The sequence below is a fragment of the Hyalella azteca genome, unplaced genomic scaffold (genome assembly GCF_000764305.2).
Source record: "Hyalella azteca isolate HAZT.00-mixed unplaced genomic scaffold, Hazt_2.0.2 contig1740, whole genome shotgun sequence".
Classification (NCBI taxonomy): domain Eukaryota; kingdom Metazoa; phylum Arthropoda; class Malacostraca; order Amphipoda; family Hyalellidae; genus Hyalella; species Hyalella azteca.
This window is the reverse complement of record NW_025932041.1, coordinates 2,618-22,663: the sequence shown is the minus strand read 5'-3', so window position 1 is coordinate 22,663 and position 20,046 is coordinate 2,618. Positions and strand designations below refer to the sequence as shown.

Here is a 20,046-nt window from a genome sequence, read left to right as displayed (position 1 = left end):
GGGCAGCGCGTCGCCGGACGCCAGGAAGCCGCGCTCGTCCGCAGTGTAGGAAATCTCGACGACCTCGCCTTCAGGAGACCTGAACCTGGTGCAAGTAACAGTATAAAATTCTTAATTGTTATCATAATGTTTCGCAGTGTAGGAAATCTCGACGACCTCGCCTTCAGGAGACGTGAACCTGGTGCAAGTAACAGTATAAAATTCTTAATTGTTATCATAATGTTTCGCAGTGTAGGAAATCTCGACGACCTCGCCTTCAGGAGACGTGAACCTGGTGCATGTAACAGTATAAAATTCTTAATTGTTATCATAATGTTTCGCAGTGTAGGAAATCTCGACGACCTCTCCTTCAGGAGACCTGAACCTGGTGCAAGTAACAGTATAAAATTCTTAATTGTTATCATAATGTTTCGCAGTGTAGGAAATCTTGACGACCTCGCCTTCAGGAGACGTGAACCTGTTTGTCATAATAATGACCTGTTTGTCATAATAATTTTATTAGGGCGAAAACGTCTCGGTTGCGTAAAATAACAAATGGAGAATCGATAATGGATTAAGTCTCAATCGGAATGAAGTAATTTTTAGTTCATTCATAGAATGAAGAAGTTCATATTTTTCTAGCATGTGCGCGAGGTCGTTGAACGAACTTTGACAAAAAAAATATTATTGGGCAGGAAATATTTTTCTAAGAATTAAGCCTCTTAATATTTCTAAGCCTCTACACGACAGACGTTGCATTCAATTCAAATTTAAAAAAATATATATTTTCTGTCGATTTAGTCTGAAAAGTAAAATCCATGAAATTTTTAACAATAAAAAGACGAATTTTTACCGTAGAGATCCTCACTCAATGTTCACACTCACGAGTATCGTCCCTGAACTCTGACGATGCCGTCCCCGTCGTTGCGTCCCCGCGCCTCGTGCAAGATGCCGTCCCCCGTCTCGTATCTGACGAATTTATTAAATACTTTTAGCAAGACAAATGAATGAGTAGAAATTTTCAATTCAATAATGGAATCACAATATGAAAATTGAATTTGAAACGTTAGTCAAGACCGATAAAGAAATAATGAGTCAATGAAAATAATTGTATTGGAGCAAGAAGACAAGAATTTCAGATGTATGGAAAAATTACAATCAAAGATGAAACAACGGAAAATTTGCTATATCAGCAGAAGTTTCCATTGTTGTCAACATTTATACATCTTTCTAAAGTGACGAACTTATACTGGCAAAAATGACCTGAAATCAAAGTTTCCATCCGCATCAGGACCATTTCTGGCGTTTACCAGAATTGGCACAGTTTTACGGGGACTCCCTTGGGGGGCCGCGATGGCCGAGCACAAGAAAACGAACAGAAGAAGCTGTCGAACATACTTTATTTTGAATTAAAAGCGATTAGTTAGAGTTAAAGATGTCAGGATGAAGGTAAAATCAATCAAACACAGAGATTTAAATGCAACCAGAATCAGAGAATGTGCAATCAAAAGTTTCAATTGCACGAACAAATAAAAACAGAATAGCAACTGCATTATGCAACAAATCACAAATGTTTGCTGCGAAGCTATTTAACTTATTATATTAAGACAAAAATGTTACAAAGTAGTATTTAAATTTCAATTGTTTCAAAAGAAAACTAAATTTATCACATCTAAAAAGTTGTCTTTTCAAAATCAGCATCAGAGGAGTGCGTTCTCACCGCGATCATACTTCGAAGGCCATTAACACGACACTGGAGTGTTCCTAGGTGTTCAAACTTCTTATATATGCTCGTTAAAATTCTTCGTGACCTATCAATCTTCAATGGCAACAATTAAAAAATGTTCATTCCAGCAGGTAAGATTTAATTTCTTATTTAATATTATGGATAAAGCGCGGGAGGTTATAATTTCTATCTCTACCATCAGAAGGATAATGAGCATGCTTGACAACATCTAACTTTGGGAATGTAATTTTAAAGGCTGATGGCCTCGCAGAAGCTATTTACGTGAGACTGACATTACATATGATCCTTGACATGCCGTCAACGATCATACCAAACAACACGACCTTCAAGAGTCGCGTTGAATCAAAGGATTATCATTTTTTTAAATGACGGAATTTGCAGGCCAGGTATTTTGTTTATTAAATTTTCACGGCACTTAGTCGAGGAAATAGCAATAACCTCGAATTTATAAAAGAAATTCTTCAACTTTGGAAGGTACTAAATTTTTAACAAAATGCTTGTAGAGTTTTTCACGCTATCAAAGGAGTAAGTTAAAGTAGTTCCTGTTTAACTAATTTTATATTCAATCTTCCAATCGTTTTACAAACGATTAAATTCATAACCTTTAATATAAGATTTACGAAAGCATTTTGTTTTAATTATCAAAGAAGCCAGCCTTATGCTTATGTTTCATTACTACTGCATTAATTGGCGGTTGGTTTAAATTATGTTGACTGTCGGACTGTCGCATCTCCAATCTCCATCTCTCCTTATTTAAGATGTAATTGGTTGACCTGGTCAACCACTTACTGCCGGTTTGATGTAAGGTATTAGAAAAAATGCATGTTTTTTCGCATTTCAGTGTGCCGGTGTGGCGCCCGCACTATTGATGTCGATGATATGTTGATAAATTGATTATTTTATTTGATTATAATTGATTATATGTTGATAAATTGATTATTTAATTTGTATATTCAAATCAAATAACTTATTATTTACAGCTATACGTAGAAAGAGATAAATGTATCTCATTGTGCATTTTTATTCTTCATGGATCAATAATGCCTTAGGCTATTTTTTGATTTCGGTTTAGAGACAGCTTCTTTCTTATAACGTCATCCTTTGGCACGTCTGTTTTCACCTTGAATAATTTGACAGATGTCTGCGCGGCTCCATCTCTGTCCACTGCATGTTCAATCGTGCGGTTACGATAGAACCGCAATCATCCTGTTATTTGTTCAGTTGCAAGTGGTTAAGATCCTGGGAATTTAGTTTCTTCTACTGTTCAGTGCCATCTTTTCAGTACCCGTTTAATTATAAATACGTTAAGCTAGACATTAAGTGACATGCAATAACTAGCAAGTTATTTTGGGTTCTACTAAAACTTCATTTAATAACCTCTAATTTTATTTCTATGACTTCAATATCCAACTCATTGATTTGACGTTGATGAAAATCTGTAGAAAATATCCTCGAATCCTAAATTATGTGTCGTTATTTTTCAGATGACGTTGACGATAATCCCCAAGATTTATAAAGATTCACTGGAATAAGGAACAGACGAAAGTTCCTAATTCCAGTGAATCTTTATAAATCTTGGGGATTATCGTCAACGTCGTCTGAAAAATTACGACACATTATTTAGGATTCGGGATATTTTCTACAGATTTTCATCAACGTCAAATCAATGAATTGGATTCAAGGTACACCCAGATAATGGAAACACCTGCAGCCAGAGAGCTGATCTCGTGACAGTCGCCAAGAAATAAGGTTATCAAGAAATTTTTGGTTTGCTAAGCAACTCCATTATGCCGGCTTGAGGTAAGGTTATGAGGAATATGTTTAGTTGACTTCACCTCTCCAGCATGCCGGCATTAAGGTGACGGTAAGTAGATCTGACAAATGCCAAATGTCTGCCGCTTGGTGTCTATACCGCAAGTAAATTAGACACGAGGCAAGTTAAAGGGGTCGCCGTGCCGGTAACGACTGATACCGGCACGGCGGCACCTTAAACTTGCCTCGTGTCTAAGCTTACTTGCGGGATAGACATCAAGCGGCAGACATTTGGCATTTTTCAGATCTACTAGCCGCCAGTACTGTCCACGTGTACAGGCACCTTATGGTACAGGGTAGTCAAAAAATAATTATCTGGATGAGGCAGGACGTTCGATTTGGCAAGCAGGCCTCAGAACGCGAGTAAAACTATACTGGAATTTAAACAGAATAGTTGTCGATTGTTGAAGGAGCGAACGGAAAATCTAATATAGCTATATGGTATAACATTATACCCTGTAAACTTGGAATTACTCATCTGAGTTATGGATGCTCTATGTGTTTACTTCGATTTGGAAAAGTACATGGAGAAATGAGTGGAAATTAGTTTGGGGGGGGGGGGGAGTAAGTTGGCGGTAAAGAGATAGAATTTTATTTAGCAAATGACATTGTTCCGCATGGTACCGTTTAGGAAAACTGCGATGTCAGAGATGAATAATTGAACTTGTCTTCTTCAGCTGGGCCCTAAGACTGCCAGCGCTAGGTTTATAAACTCAGATCTAGGTTTTTGAGCTTCCAGCTAGGTTTCTAGGTTTTCAATTTACAAACTGATCCAAATCTAAGTTTTTTGAGAATGATGCACTGAAAGCGAAAATCAATCAATAATTATTGCCAAGAAAATGGAAATACTACTTGTTATAATTTCTAATACATGTTCGTACACGTTCGTACAGAACTCGTACAGTTCGCGTGCGTGTTGGTTATAAATGAAGAGGCAGTTCTGCCAGTTCAGTTCAATACCCAGTCGAGAGAGCATGTAATTTCGTTGTATTGGAGCAGTGATATGATTTGATTCTTTACTTTGAATCGCAGGCAAAAACTGATCAATTTTATGGAGCTCGTAAACGTTTTGCTATGCTATATATATGCCATGTTTTGCTTAATATGTTCTGAAGAAAGTTAATGCACTCAACTTGGAATGTCAATCTGAACATTTTAGGTTGCATGTCCTTCACTCGATGGTATATGCTGAATATAAAAATATATTAAGCTATTTCATCAATGAAGAATTCTTGACAAAACCAAAACTATGTGATGTAGATCCAAGCTATGTATATAAAATAAGTATATTCAAACCTCTTGAAGATATATTTCTTAGTGGTAGAACAATGGGAGTGTTGGAGCAAGAGCCCCTGGCTAATGATGACATTCGCGGAAAATTCAGAAAAGGCTGTTTGAACTTCTTGGTAGCATTTTGTGTACAAATCAGACGCAGATTTTCATTTGATGATAGAAGCATTATTGCACAACTTAAAATTTTAAACCCACAAGCTTTGTCTGCAATTATTTACTTTTTTTCATTACAACATTAGTCGCACAGTTCAAAAATCTTGAGCCTGAAGATAAATTAAATGGTCTTGTCGATGATTACCGAAGCTTCAAACTCCAAAGTAACCAAGGACTACAACTCACAGAGAACAGCAGAACTGTCAGCATTCCGGAATTTTGGCATAGCCATAGATCCATAAAAGATAGTCTTGGCCAACCCAAACTGACTGCATGTCTTGGGTCTTGCCCAACCGGCTGAACTGACACTCGTGGAATTTGAACAGAATTTTCACCGCTTTAAATTGAATTAATTCCTAGGTTTGGTGGAATTTTTAAAATGAATCTAAAAAGTTAATAATACCAATTCAATTTCATAAACGGCTGAACTGAAACGCACGAAATTTAACTAAAATTTTTGCTGTTTTGGAGTTGATAAATTTCTAGGTCTAGGGAAATTTTCAAGAATTCAAAAAGTTGTTTATAATTAGTCTATTTCAGAGACGGCTGAACTGCCACTAGGGAAATTCGAAAAACATTTGTGCCATTGTTACGTGAATAAATTTCTACGTTTAGGGGAACTACAAATTTGTCTTCAAAAAGTTATTACAACTAATTCCATTTCAGAAACAACTGAACTCGTGAAATCACTCGTGAAATTTGAGCGGCATATTTTTCATTTTCAAGTAAATAAATTTTTATATATGATGGAAAAAGTTATATATTTGAACAACATTAGAACATACATCTGATATTGAATCATGAAAGTAACTATCGAAAATGCAATTTTGAATTGACTGAACAGACAAGTTTTAAAATTGGAGAACCTAATTATGGGACGGGTACATTGACATCTATGCCATTAATATAGCCACTGCGCAGTTAGAAATTGAATGGATTTCTCGGGTTAGGTAGGAATATTCCACGTTGTATCACGGTAGTTATCTCCGTAAAATGTAATATTTGAAATGGTTGAACTAACATCTATAACATTTATAGTCATTGCACAGTTGATAAATGAATCAAATCCTTCAGTAATATGATATTTGCTGTTGAATCATTCAAGTTTTAACCGGAAAACGTATTTAGGAAACGGCTGAAGCTGGAGTTAAGAAGTTATTTATACTAATTCTAAAACAGGCTAAGATGATGAAAACATTGCGGGTTTCGCTAGACGTACTCGTATGAAGGACAAATAAAATCCTGAATTAGACTTGATAGAGGCATCTCAATAAAAAACTATAGAGTTGGAAAATGTGCTCATTTAAATAGTTTATTAATTCGTAAGAATAAAAAAAAATTAAATTTCTAATATATTAAATAATGAACTTCTTTGAAACTGTGACGCAAATGAAATCAGTTTGTGAAGTCGCAGCAACGACGTAGCAGGGGCGCTGGTCATCCTGCTTTCTCCCCGGCCGTGCGGCGGACGGCGCTAGGTTTTATCCTTATGCCTACTGAAGAAGGAAGGCCCTCGGGGGCGGACGGTTTGTCCCTGTGCACATAGAACATAATCAGAACACCACTTCTTGACATGCATGGATAAATATATTCGCGTTCATTCTCGTTCGATATCAATGAAATGTTTTTGAACAAATTAAAAATGACGAGCAAAAATGCAGTTACAATTCCTTTTTAATAGCCGTTGATGGTTGTCAAACCATGCTTTTAAGTAAATATATAGTAACGTTTTAGATTTTAGGATCAGGGAAACTATCAAGTTCTTTAAACTATCCTAATGCTAATCCTAATAATTATGTATTCACAGCTGATGAAGAAACAATTTAATTTAGAGAGAAAGCGGAAAAGAGCTTCTTTGGTCAGATCAAATTAAGCAACACGAAACAAAACATTCCCATAACATATATATTATATAGCACAAGCTGATTTGTAAACATCTCGCCCCAGACTTTGGAAGAAACCTCCTGTTAGAATACCGGTTTACTTCATAAATCAATTTTCATTTCAATTCCTGGACAATACAAGTACTTTAAGAATTCACCAGAAATCTACAAGGTTTTACGATTTTTTTCGACATGAAAAACAAAACACAAAACAAAGTTCAGACACATACGTGGAGGCAGGTTCTGGAGGAGGTCTAACGGTCTGGCTGCCGTTTTCGTTCTCGGGGTTCGAGTTCTCGGCGGCCTCTCTGAATTCCAAGAGACGTTAAATTATAGAAAAAACGTAAAAAGTAATATGGTTTTACAATGACGCCTTACGATGTAGGGTTTTGCTCCAATATGATTTTTTCAGTATGAATTCATTTTCTTAGCCTGTATTTACTATCGACTTTTCAAATAGAAACATACGCTCTATGTCATTTTTAGACAATTACAGATAATCAGAAATACAATTAACGCAAAGTAAAGAGTTTAAAAAATATAACATGACCCATTAGAACATGACCCGTTTTGGCTCCGAATGAACCCTTCTTACACGAGTGTTAAATCGCCGGGCTTAAGCTAAAAAATTTTTGACGTCACCTACGCAAGGTGAGTGACGTCAATAAACTATGTAAATAAGATTAAATATTCGTCAAATATTTTATAAACATTTCTTTTAGGTTTAGAATAACGATATTTAGTGACATAATTATCGATAGCTAGGTACCACTACTTGTTGACACCAGATGCACGTTAGACCTGATGTCTAAGACCAGATGTCAGTTGGACGAGTTGTCTTCTAGATCAGTTGTCTATTCGATCATATGTCCGTATAAGATCATTTTCCCGCCCACCGGATAAGTTTTGCTTAATTACATATCTACCTGCCATCTGTGATGAATCTCGCATATATTGAAAGACAACAATTGTAATATTTTTAACTATTTATAAAGACATTAATAGTTAACATCGTCAAGCTGACCTGGAAAAGGGGCCTTGAGCGGCTCGCTCCGAAGCCACAAGCCCTGACACGCGGGATGACGCCGGCACGAGAGGACCGACTGCCCTATAGCCGTGCTCATCTCCGGTGTATGCTACCTCGACCATCTCTCCCTCAGGTGACGTGTATCTGGCGACAGGAAAAATTAGACTCGAACGTCGTTGTTAGGAATTTCGCTACGTGTGCAATAGGAATTACATTTCATTATTTCCAATACGATACATACATATTTAGTTCACGATACTTATACCTAAAGTGGCATTCATATAACGCATACGCTAAGAACAACCCTACTCGTACGGAAGCAGAAATACAATGACCAAGAGTTATAAAAATCGTCTATTGAAATGTTCAGAACCTATATAGACGGTACAAAAAAGGAGCAAGCGTTAGGTTTAACAATACTGCTATTATGTCTGACCAATTAATGGTTATCTTATAGAAAAATATTTAAGGAAAACGACCATTTGAATAAGTATTCTGGATAAATACTCAAAATGCTAGTCATCCTTAAATTTGTTTGAAGTAATGAAAACGATGCGGCAAATACAAAACTAAATAGTTGCATCATCATTGATCCTGCTGGATAGCAACAAATAAATTTTTTATAAATGCTAAAGGTGAGCAGATGTACCTGTAAATTCCCAGAAATCACGAATAATTGAACATTACCTGTAATGAATTATATATAGTCATAAATTTACGTACACGAAGTTGGAACGATTCACCAAACAATGAACTGACATGTTAAATGAACTGGCAAATTGAAAATAATATTCCCAATTTGCCAGTTCATAATAAGTAGCATTTATATTTAAACGTTTAATACACATTTTTTAGTACATTAGATACCTCAGCACACTCACGAGTATCGTCCCTGAACTCTGACGATGCCGTCCCCGTTGTTGCGTCCCCGCGCCTCGTGGAAGATGCCGTCCCCCGTCTCGTATCTGATGAATTTCACCAAATTATAGTGAAGAACACAGACAACTGTAATTTAACGAAAAAACATACACCTGAATTAAGCAAAGATTTAAAATTATATTTACACCAGTGGTTCTTAGTTGAGATCGTCTACCTGAAATCGAAATTTCCAAACTCGTCGGGTCCATTTATTGTATCAACAAGAATGGCCGCATGGTCCTGAGGCCTGCCCTCTGTGACGGCTACTGTTAGGTAGCAGATCGTGAGAATGAAAATCTGCAAAAAATATGTTCAAGCCATCAGCTCAATATAAATGATATCAGTTGAAAGGAAATACTGCCATTGTATGTAAAAACATTGTTACTTACTGACTTTGCAACAGTTATCGCATGTTAAAATTACAAATTATTGAATTTTGTAAATAAGCTCTGATTGTAATGCGTTGGTCTCATCTCGTAAACTATTTCCTTGCATGTAGTTGTACATTATCACTGACCGTAAACGCAAGGGTAATTCTAATAAAAAAATAATGTACTACATGAATAATTATATCATAGAATTTTTGTGGTAATCAAGTGCAAATAAAGCATGGATTCAAAATTAAACATAGAATTCCAAAAGCTTTATATTCCATTTCTTTATTAAGAAACGTTTAAATGGTAAATATCTCTAACTACTGTTAAACTTTAATCGGATGAATACAGAGTAATATAAGGTGCATATCGTGACGATAAATTTATAGGTTTTGATGAAACTCATTAGCGAACATTCACTCACAATTAGGCAAAAATTCTAATGTTCGGAAGAGATGCCAAAAATGCCGTTCCTCGTACAACAAGATGTCTTTTTCTCTTCCTTTGGTATTAAATTCTATTTGTGTTGTATTTTTCTTCACGCACCTAATGGCAGCGCTCTAGGAACCGTTCATTAGTTGCTACGTCTCACACGCCAATTATTCGTGATCTCGACACACGTGACGACTAGGTTACATGGTGTTTTATACATTTTCAGTTTTCCAAATTTATTTCTTTAACATTCTACTTGAGCATTATAATGACTTTATTTTAGTTGAGCATATATTACATATTTTATTTATATTTTAAGCATATATTATAATGACTTTATATTCCAATTTACATTCATTCATTGTGCCATTGTCTTTTCACGCACATGTTACTCAAAGTATAAATAAAACTGTATGCTTAGAGCTTATAGAGAAACGGTAGGAGACTTCCTCATACAGGATTCAGAAATGTAGGACCAAGCACATCCGTAAGTTATTTTGTGATAAATTTAAGAAATTTATTCATATTGTGACCAGTCATTTTAGAGATCTAGTTTAAGATATCGTTTAAACCCGATCATATATTTTTATTTAAAACTTTGATTTTTGTAACGTCATTGTTATTACATCCACTGTCTTTGAGAGTTGATTTAAGCCAATAATATGGACGCTTTTCAATCTCTGCGCTGGCCAATTTAATAATAATGACAATAATTAGGTTAGGCGTAATAAAGTTTGTGCCAGCGTTATTAGTGAATTAACTATATTACATGAAACGGAATAAAATTACTTGCCATCATAAAGAACGGTTTGAAAAAGCATTACACATCACTTCTTTTGCACAATAATCCTACAGAGCAAAGTCAACATTGAGAACTTCATACCGTCCACATGCTTCCACGACGACGCTCGGCGAGGCAATGAACCGCTTGGCGGTGGTCCTTATGAATATAAATACACAGCCACAAGGCACAGTTCTCTTGCTGGCGTCGATAAATAGAACATGCAAGAACAGAAAATAATGCTTACAGGAACTGAGAATGAGACATAAAAGAGTAGACAAATACTTACTAGCGCAGAGACTAAGACAAAAATGAGTAAAGACTAAGATTTACATGAACAGAGACGAGAGGGAATTCGGTCCCACGCATACTGAATGTTACAATTAATTATACTACTCGTCGGTAACTGCGGCTTGTACATGGGAAGGTTCCCGAATGCCGATCGGAAAAAAGCCATCGTCTTTTAAGTGAATGGAATTGAATAGGAGTGATGGGATGCTATTTTTAGTCGTCCCAGTGTTAGCTCTTGGAATATCTCGGTTTGTCTACGAAAACCGTAAAATAATTTACAATAAATCCAAAGAGAAAAATAAGTACATAAACAAGTTACTGATGAAAACCAATAGAACATAATTTTTAACCGATTGTAATATGATGAATGTTTTTTCTTGCATCATACCTGTATAATTATCAAACTGCAAAGTCCGAAAATGTTAATTGAACTAATAAGTGACGAGTGAAGATAAGTATTGTAGAGTCAGCATAAAAACTCACTTGATGAAGAATGCAGTTTCCTGATCATCTGATGTTTCCCCGTTGAGCCAATTAAGTCGAAACAAGTTTTTAGGTGTGACGCAGGGCTAACAATGCCGGGGCCAAAACTGTTTTGCCTGTTGAAGCCGGTTTTGTACGCCAGTTGTCCAGTGTGCATGCAGCTGCAGAAGTTAAAAAGTATAACTCAGTACTCACTGAAGTGAGTGACAGAGAGCGCATTTTCTCGTCGACGAAAACTTGAGGTCACGGACGGACGGACAGACAGACGGACGGACAGACAGACAGACGGACATGGCGATCACAATAGTGCATTTTTTCCATAAATGAGAAAATGCGCTAAAAAAGGTTGGTGCAGCGCTAACTCAAGGAGCACAGTACTAAAATTATTGGTTACCTCGTTTCAAACCAATTTGCAGCCTTGGTTACCCGACTCCAGGAAATTTTCCGCCTTTTGCATTGTAGTTTGACTCACTCCTGCGGTGACACGAGCTTAGAATTTCTTAGAAAATGCTCGTGCGTAAATTTCTAAGAAATTCAAGCGCGAGAAAATACTGGTGCGTATTTGTCTTCACTTAAAATAAATGGTAGTGTTTCATATTTTGGTAAGCACCCGTTCAAAGAATATGACGTAAGGAAGCTTATCCCAAGTGGGTAAAAAGCCATCATTTACACTGGATAATTTTTTATTTTGATGTTCTATGAATGCAAATTTTTAGTTTTTTTTTGCGTTCTGTATTCATGCATGGACCGTGATTAATAAATGATCATAAATATTAAAGTTTAGCTTTCCATTTTGTAAGTCCACTTTGCCTTGGTCGATTTACCCTTTTCTCAAATTCCCAACCTATTGAAGGGAAATTCAATTTTAATTTTTTTCGGAATCTATTCATTCTCCAATCAAACATGTTAAAAATTTCCCAAAAAATACATGCGACAAAAAAATGTTGAGATCTGAAAGAAGTCTGCGTTATACCTAAAAAAAGGATATTCACGAGCCATGCAATTGATAGATTCTTTCCCTTTTTGGCGCATTTTCTCATTTATGAAAAAAATGCACTATTGTGCTCGCCATGTCCGTCTGTCTGTCCGTCCGTGACTTCACGTTTCGTCGAAGAGAAAATGCGCTCTCTGTCACTCAGTTCAGTGAGTACTGAGTTATCGCGGGAGGTTTCTGTTACTAAAGTCAGATCTATAATCAATAAGATGAACAAATTCTCCTAACTTATTCAAGAATGTGATTTACATACACCAAAATAGCGATTTTTGTTAAATATTCAAGTTTTTATTACTATATTAATTTAGTTTGTCTATTAAATACGAAAATGACCCAGTAAATTTTATAGCAACATTAGCTTATATACTTATAATAATTAGCTTTCAAAGTTCGGATGCGCTGAACCTGTATAGCTTTATTGGAAGAAAAGTTTCAGCTTAAGAATCCAAGATCAATTGAGTGTTATTTAAGAAATCTTGTCTTATCCGATCAGGGCTTTCCCGCTATAATTCTCAACTCTAATGAAGTCCAGATGAAGTTCTATGAAAGAAGTATAATTTTTTGCATGCTTGGTCTGCATGAGTATGCTCCATGGAACCTACATTTAGTTCGATGGCATTGCAAGAAAGAAGCGAGTGACAAGAACTTATCCACCCTGCAGGTTTGAACTAAAACTACTTTTTGCGGTGTGCGCTGGGACGAAGACCTGAATACAGGAATATTTTTTACAATAATGGACACTTTCAGTAATAGATATTAGGAAATTTTGTGTCTCATACAATTCTGGATGTATAAGGCTATTAAGTTAAATAACCTTGGATTAACAGAATAAATATTGATTATTATGTTTCATAATAAATTAACACAGGCTTTTATAATGGATGAGAGAAGCTTGTTGTGTAAAATCGCACCGTAATCAATGGCAAAAACTAATAGTGTTCAAGAAAAAATTTGGTCGCATAAATGCTAATATGAAACAACTTATGGCATTAAAATTTATTCATTACATAAATTACGCAAAGGATTAAAAAAGAATATTTTCGTTACAAAAAATTAAAGGAACCTGTATTTATCGTGGCAGGGTGGCCCAGTGGTTAGAGTTCGAGTACCAAGATTGGCGCAGAGAGGCGCGGGTTCGATCCCAGCTCTGTGCGCCAGTTTCTGATCAGAATCGGCAATTAAGGAGGCCGGGCGGTTAAGCACAGCAGAATTGGAGCAGTGAGTAGCGAGTTCGAAACTGCAATAAGCTGTGAATGTTCTGCGGTTTCAAGAATCGGCGACAGGCATACGGCCTGATAAATGCTGAAACCGCTGTTATTTATTATATTATTTTGAAGATGTGATGATCAGCCCATGAATATTTTGCTCTTGTCACTTGGAAACTCCAACCAAAATTTAGACCTGAATAATTAATTTATTAGTTTCATAAGTCTTGTATAAAAACAAAAACATGAAATCAGAGTATTGAATAATCCTTTAAGTTCGCTGAAGAGCATCGCAACAATTGCATTGTTGAAAGCGCTGCACTCGTCAAGCAAGTCCTGGTACGTCAGCCGTAATTCGCACAACCTTGCCAGCCGCACGATGCAAGTCTATGCGGTTCTGAAACTCATGCATCGTTTCCGGACGTTAGGTATAAAAGAAATTCGACTTAGAAAAACAGTTATGCAACTACTTAAGATAACGTTAATGCGATTTCCCTTATTTAAGTATCATTGTAGCGCTGTAAATACTGAAGAGATTTCCCAACAAATAACTGAACTGTCTCACCTAATTTCCTTACAAATCAATTTTTTTGAAACATGTAGTGATACACTAAAAAATCTCCTTTTTTCGCTGAAACATGTAACGATACACAAAAAAAATCTCCTTCCTGCCATAATTGGTCAAGCATTACTTTTAGAGAGCTCGACAAACAAGGCCGCTGGTCAGAGACCACCAGCATAATGAGGCATACTTATTCTAAAACACGGTAGCGTCATTATCCTTGTCACTACTTTAGGAGCCTTGCGATGATCTCAAGGTACCCTCAGGATAGCAAGTTAATAACTAACTGTTACGTCGTTCTGTTACAAGAGAAACATTTGCAGTTGACCTACAGAAAATGCAGCACAAGCAGACAATTCGGCGAACGACCCGGAGAGTGAATAAATGTGAGCAATAATTTATTATTTTTAGCGCATTTTTTCATTTATGAAAAAATGCCCTATTGTGCTTGTCATATCCGTCCGTCCGTGACTTTACGTTTTCGTCGATGAGAAAATGCGCTCTCTGTCACTCACTGCAGTGAGTACTGAGTTATATTTTTTTAGCTATGCACCAATTCCTAGACCAGTTAGAAAACGCGAAATTCTCGTACTTAAGTATTACTTGACTATTTGTACTCGAATAGTATTTTTCGAATAATATTATTCGAATACTATTTTTCGTTTCCACTAGTAAATAAAAAATAAGGGTACCGATGGAAATTTTTTAATTCGCTAACAACGTTTCGAACGTATCAATCACTCATTATCAAGTTGCAGGACGCACTGAGTGGTGAAATTTGGATCAACGTAAGTGCAAAATCGTGTAAATAGGATACTACTCAGAAATCAGAATTTGGTTAAAAATAGTTACGCAATCACGAATGTAGGGAGATGATCAAGAATTGAAGTACAAAAAAATACTCCAAAAACTGTCTCAAGGTTTTGTCAAATCCAGTCAGTAGTTTGAAGGTCGAACTTGGGCAAAATCGTACTTTACCTTTTTTAGATATATTCGTCCAAGCTAAAAATAATTCGTTCGTCACCAAAGTATATCAAAAAACCAACAAGTGTCAGGAGGGTCCTGAACGCCGCCAGCGAATGCCCAGAGCGCTACAAAAGAAGCGGAATACGCGCTCGCATCCAACGAGCTCTCAAAACCTGCTCACCTGAAAATGACCTTAATACGTAGCTGAGAATTTGCAAAAGAATCTTAGTCAATAATGGGTCTGCAAATAGAACCATCGAAACGGAAATCTTAAAACTTCGATTGAACCAAACAGACTCAACCAGGTCAACACACGTACGATGGGAAGAATGCACCAGCGTCGTCCTGCGATGCCCCGGCTACAACCAATAGCTGCGGACCTCATCACTAAGAATGGGACTCCAGTCATAAACTGTAAAAAAAACTGGATTTGTCAGAACCTTGAGACTGTTTTCGGAGTAATTTTTTGTGCTTCAATTCATGATCATTTTCCTATTTTCGTGATAGTGTAATTATTTCTAAACAAATTCTCATTTTTTAACTGTATCTTATTTACATGATTTTGTACTTATGTCAATAAAATTTCATCACTCAATGCATCTTGTAACTTTATAATGAACGATTATTACATCCAAAATGGTGTTAACGAATTAAAAATGTCCATCGGTACCCTGATTTTTTAATTACCAGTGCAAGCGAAAAATATTTTTCGATATATTGAAAAACCTAATAAGAAGATTGCCAATAAAACAAATTCTCTCGTCTTCAATGAAAGCAATTTCTTCTTTATTCCACACGTGAACGTTCCCTTGCATCCGTCGAAAGGGCATTGGACCTTCTCGTTCCACGGCTTCAATGGCTTTTCACCTCGTCCTGGATTTAGTTTTGTTTAGAACCATCTTGTCTGACCTGAGAGGCGCTGAATCCGGTGACTGCGCTTTAAGTTAAAACGATTGAAAGCCGACTTATGGGCAGTCGAGTCGCATCACATCATGGACACGAAAGGGTTGAAATTTTGGCCTCAAAATTTATTCTTTCCGAAGAAACTTTTTAAATGTTCGTATCTGTGAAATATTACATTCTTAGTTTCAGTGCAATTTAGAATAATCGATTTATTGCAGTAAATTTGGAAAGTTCCGCTCCATGATATACAACGATTATTCCTGAATAGAGAATAGAATTTAATTTTTTCAGTTCGAGTTCTATTATTGAATTCTGTTATTTTTTAAAGCTAACTTGAGCTACAGCAATAAATTGAGTTGAGTATATAGTTGTAGACTCTTGTTTCCGATTACAAACATAGAAGATACAAGCAAATTCAGGCTCTGCCAGCAAATTTTTTCTCTCTCTTGCACCGATCTGAACAAGTTTTACCATGTGTGTTTTTTGTTGTATGCAGGTGATTAAGCAGAGTTTCTACATGTAATTTATCCATGTAATCTATCGTGATTATTCTTTGTTCCTACAAATTAGTATAGCAAATAAATATTAGAACTGGCTGACATGAGTTTGAAATTTTATCTCAACAATAAGCTCGATTCCACACAGAAACTTTAATTGTTCCATAACATTCTACGGGGCTGTCATCGGCGCATAGGTTATAAAGGCGAATAATTCACTAATACTAATTCACCTACTAATATTCACAGAGGAATAAAGAGCTGTGTGTAATTTGACTCCATAAGTTTTCAATTTCCCTACCGTTTCAGTTGAAACTCTATCATAATGAAGAATTATAACATCACTTATTTCGATTTCGGCTCATTGCTAATAAGAGATATGGAGTTAATAAGGTCGTAAAATTTATTTCGTTTACCTTAATTTGTCGTAGTTACCTATCGCATCCCGTTTCTATTAAAATTGATCCCAGGTCCCAAAAAAGCGACTCCTGACTGGTGTGGATGGATCGTTTTACGGTTTCTAATAGAAATGAGGGGAAAAGTAGTCAGGCAACGAGCTCCAATGTGCGATGTGAATCAGAAGCTTCGCCGTTAATTACAGTGAGATCAGTTTCGATTTGATGCAGTTTTGCATATTGGAGTCACCAGACTTACTTGGCTTCTCGACGAGTAACGTTTTCGTTGAAACGAAGCAGGCGAAAATATTTCGGATTAGGATTTCTAATCGGAACAGTGGATAAATACCTTAGTTTTTAGTTACGAAAAGATCAGTTTCAATTCGGTGAAGTTAGGCATTTAAAGGTTTTGAAACTTGGCGTATTGTGCCCGAAATAAAATAGAACAGACAAAATATTCCTGCTACGCTTGCCGCAGCGAAATGTGACTACCTGACATTGTCTGACATGTGGAAAAATATCCGTTCACCTTTTTAATGATGGAAATAAGTTCTTAAAAATATCTTCAAAATTTGTTACGCAGGGCATCGGGCATTAAAATGTGTGTGTTCAATTTCATAATAATAGGCTGCAAATTGACGAAATTGTTCGTTCGCAACTTGCTGAAGTCATCTGTTTTAATGGAAAACGAGGGGAGGCATACAGTTACGCGCATATTTATTGGCAACGTTCAACTCTAAATTTAAATATTGCACCTATGTCCAAGATACTGATGAAATATGAGTGTGCTTGTATTAAAATGCTAGCCTGTAATCGTGTAAACTAATTTCTTACCTTAAAAATATATTATTCATTTAATATTTTCAGGTATATCTTATTTTGTAAATTGATTGTTATTTTCCTCGTGCAAAATTAATGGCAACCTTTACATAAAATCAATTTAACTCATCATTGTTGATCAAGAATATTCTAGGTTGATCTGAGGATGATTCTACAACATTCCAGAACATTACAAAAGACTATATGCATATACTATAAACCTATACGCCAAATTTGCGCTTGCTCAGTTAGTCGTTGGAAGCAGTCGTTTAAACACATCTCAAAGATTTTCTAAATTCAATTATGGCGAAGACCTCTGAATACTCACAGGACATAAGGAAGTGTGCAGTTGAACTACACAACAAAGGAAATGGATATCGAAAAATATCATCAACTCTGAATGTTCCAATTTCATCCATAAGGAATATTATTGTCAAGTTCAGGAATGATGGGACCACTGCAAATCGAGCACGAACCGGTCGTAATAAAAAATTAACCGAAATAGATGTGTGTTCCTGCATGAAAATAGTAAATAAAGACCCGAAGATCACTTCCAATGAATTGCAATCACATCTGGCTAGTACTGGAAAAACTGTGGATGTGTCAACAGTGCGACGCTACCTGAACCGTGAGGGCCTTCACGAGCGTGTACCAAGGATGAAGCCACTGTTGAAGCCAATTCACAAGGAGAAGCGTTTGGAGTTCGCCAGGAAGCACATCGATGCTACTCAAGCAGAGCTCAATAATATATTGTGGTCGGACGAGACAAAGCTTGAACTTTTTGGTGTGAATGGCAACCGCTTTGTATGGAGGAAATCTGGTGATGCTCTACTGGAAAAGAACACTCTACCTACTGTGAAGCATGGTGGTGGGTCCATCATGTTGTGGGGATGCTTTGCTGCTGCAGGTACTGGGAATATTTCCGTGATAGAGACATCATGAATTCTGAAGGATATAAACACATTTTAACTGATAATGTTAAGCTATCGGCAAGAAAACAGCATCTTGGAAGGGCATTTGTCTTTCAACAGGATAACGACCCTCTAAGCACACAAGCAAATCAACACAGAAATATTTTGCTACACAAAAATTGAGAGTTGGAATGGCCTTCTCAAAGCCCAGATTTAAATACAACTGAAAATTTATGGAGGGAACTCAAGAGGCGTGTTCATTAAAGAAGACCCAGCAACATCGAAGAATTGAAGACTTTTGTCATGAAAGAGTGGCGCAAGATTCGTAATTTCGTACTAAAACATGCCAACACCTCGTAGAAACATACAAGAAGCGTCTGTCTGCTATCATTGCTGCCAAGGGAGGCCACACAAAGTGTTAATTTAGAGTTGCCAACAATTTATATGCTTTTTTCAAAATGTTGCCATTACTTTTGCTTATGGTGTTTTTCTAATAGATATAAATACAACAAAGATCTAACGTTTTACTATCCGTTATGCACAGTAATTAGATGTTCGTTGATCAATTTAACTGAAAATAAATGTAGAAATTGCAATAAATGCTTCAAATTATATTATTTCTCTAATTAAATATTTTTAAGCGTGTTGCCAATAAATATGCGCGTAACTGTAAATAAAAAAAATCTTCTCCACAGCGCACTATTTAATGTGTGTATTCAATTCAATTTCATAATAATTATTATAGTTTGCAAATTGACAAAATTAAGTGTAGCTATGTAAGTTGCAATACGTATCACGGTATCAGTTTCAGTCATTGCTGGCGTAGCTCAAACGTTGCGCTGGGATGGCCCGTGATGCAGGCCACGTTAACACTGGCCCGTATGCTAAAAAGAGCACTAGCACTACGAAGTAGCACTACGCACTACAAGCCGTAGTGCGACATGGAACACTACGGTTGGCATGCTAAATAGGGCACTAGCACTACGAAGTAGCACTACGTACTACAAGCCGTAGTGCGAGATGGAACACTACGGTTGGTATGCTAAATAGGGCCAAAAGCATAACGCGCACTACAAAAATCTGAAGTGTCCTACACACCGCACTTCACGACGACACTACGGTATATTTCACCTTGTTTACTTCGTCAGCTATGGATCTGTTTGGCTTACAGCAAAGGCATCATCGCGTAAAAAATCTCAGGAACTACATGCCTTGAATATAAAAAAGTGAATCTAATTGGTTCTTAATTTCCTTTTCCCATTCCTTCGCTTTAATTGGTTTGTTACCTGTAGCGGAAGTAGAAAATACTTTTCTTGTTTTTATACCATGTTTTGAATTTTCTTTTTGTTTTTTTTTCTGGAGTCATTTTGAATTCTTCTGCAAGAACTTTCCATGCTTCTCTCTTTTGTTCGATGTCTTTGGGAAGCGTGGACTTGGAATATATGATGGTAAAGGTGCGCAGACGCATTGCGAACTTCAGCTCACCATCACAATTTTCACTAGTACCATTACCATCACAATTAGACATTTTTCATCAATCTTCTGCAAAGAATGAGAATTACTTAGGGAATAATTAGTTATTTGAGCACTTAAATACCATTCTTCAATAAACTCATAGCGT

The 20,046-nt window shown here is 36.4% G+C and overlaps 2 protein-coding genes across 2 annotated transcripts in view; both read right to left on the bottom strand.

Moving 5' to 3' along the window:
* LOC108673547 (cuticle protein AM1274-like) overlaps positions 1-1,813 on the bottom strand; it is a 2,489-nt gene extending 676 nt beyond the window's left edge. The window contains exons 1-4 of the mRNA XM_047883820.1: positions 1,700-1,813; positions 1,243-1,364; positions 865-948; positions 5-85 (exon numbers count right to left, since the gene is read on the bottom strand). Coding sequence (XP_047739776.1) covers positions 5-85; positions 865-948; positions 1,243-1,364; positions 1,700-1,708 — 296 coding nt within the window. The 5' untranslated portion in view covers positions 1,709-1,813. The remainder of the gene's footprint in view (positions 1-4; positions 86-864; positions 949-1,242; positions 1,365-1,699) is intronic.
* Positions 1,814-5,728: 3,915 nt separating this feature from the next.
* LOC108673577 (flexible cuticle protein 12) lies at positions 5,729-10,537 on the bottom strand. Its single transcript, XM_018161431.1, has 6 exons — positions 10,502-10,537; positions 8,988-9,109; positions 8,776-8,859; positions 7,892-8,038; positions 7,098-7,175; positions 5,729-6,518 (listed from the first exon to the last, which is right to left on the bottom strand). Exons 1-6 carry the CDS (start codon positions 10,508-10,510, stop codon positions 6,422-6,424), a joined length of 537 nt encoding a protein of 178 aa, XP_018016920.1. The 5' UTR covers positions 10,511-10,537; the 3' UTR covers positions 5,729-6,421.
* Positions 10,538-20,046: the final 9,509 nt, after the last annotated feature.

Bases quoted from the DNA above. Each gene is read 5' to 3' on its own strand.
- LOC108673577 (XM_018161431.1), bottom strand. The intron at 8,039-8,775 runs GTGAGTGTGCTG...TCCTGTCGCCAG, and splicing joins AGAGTTCAGGGACGATACTC to ATACACGTCACCTGAGGGAG. The intron at 7,176-7,891 runs GTCAGCTTGACG...CTTGGAATTCAG, and splicing joins GCTCAAGGCCCCTTTTCCAG to AGAGGCCGCCGAGAACTCGA.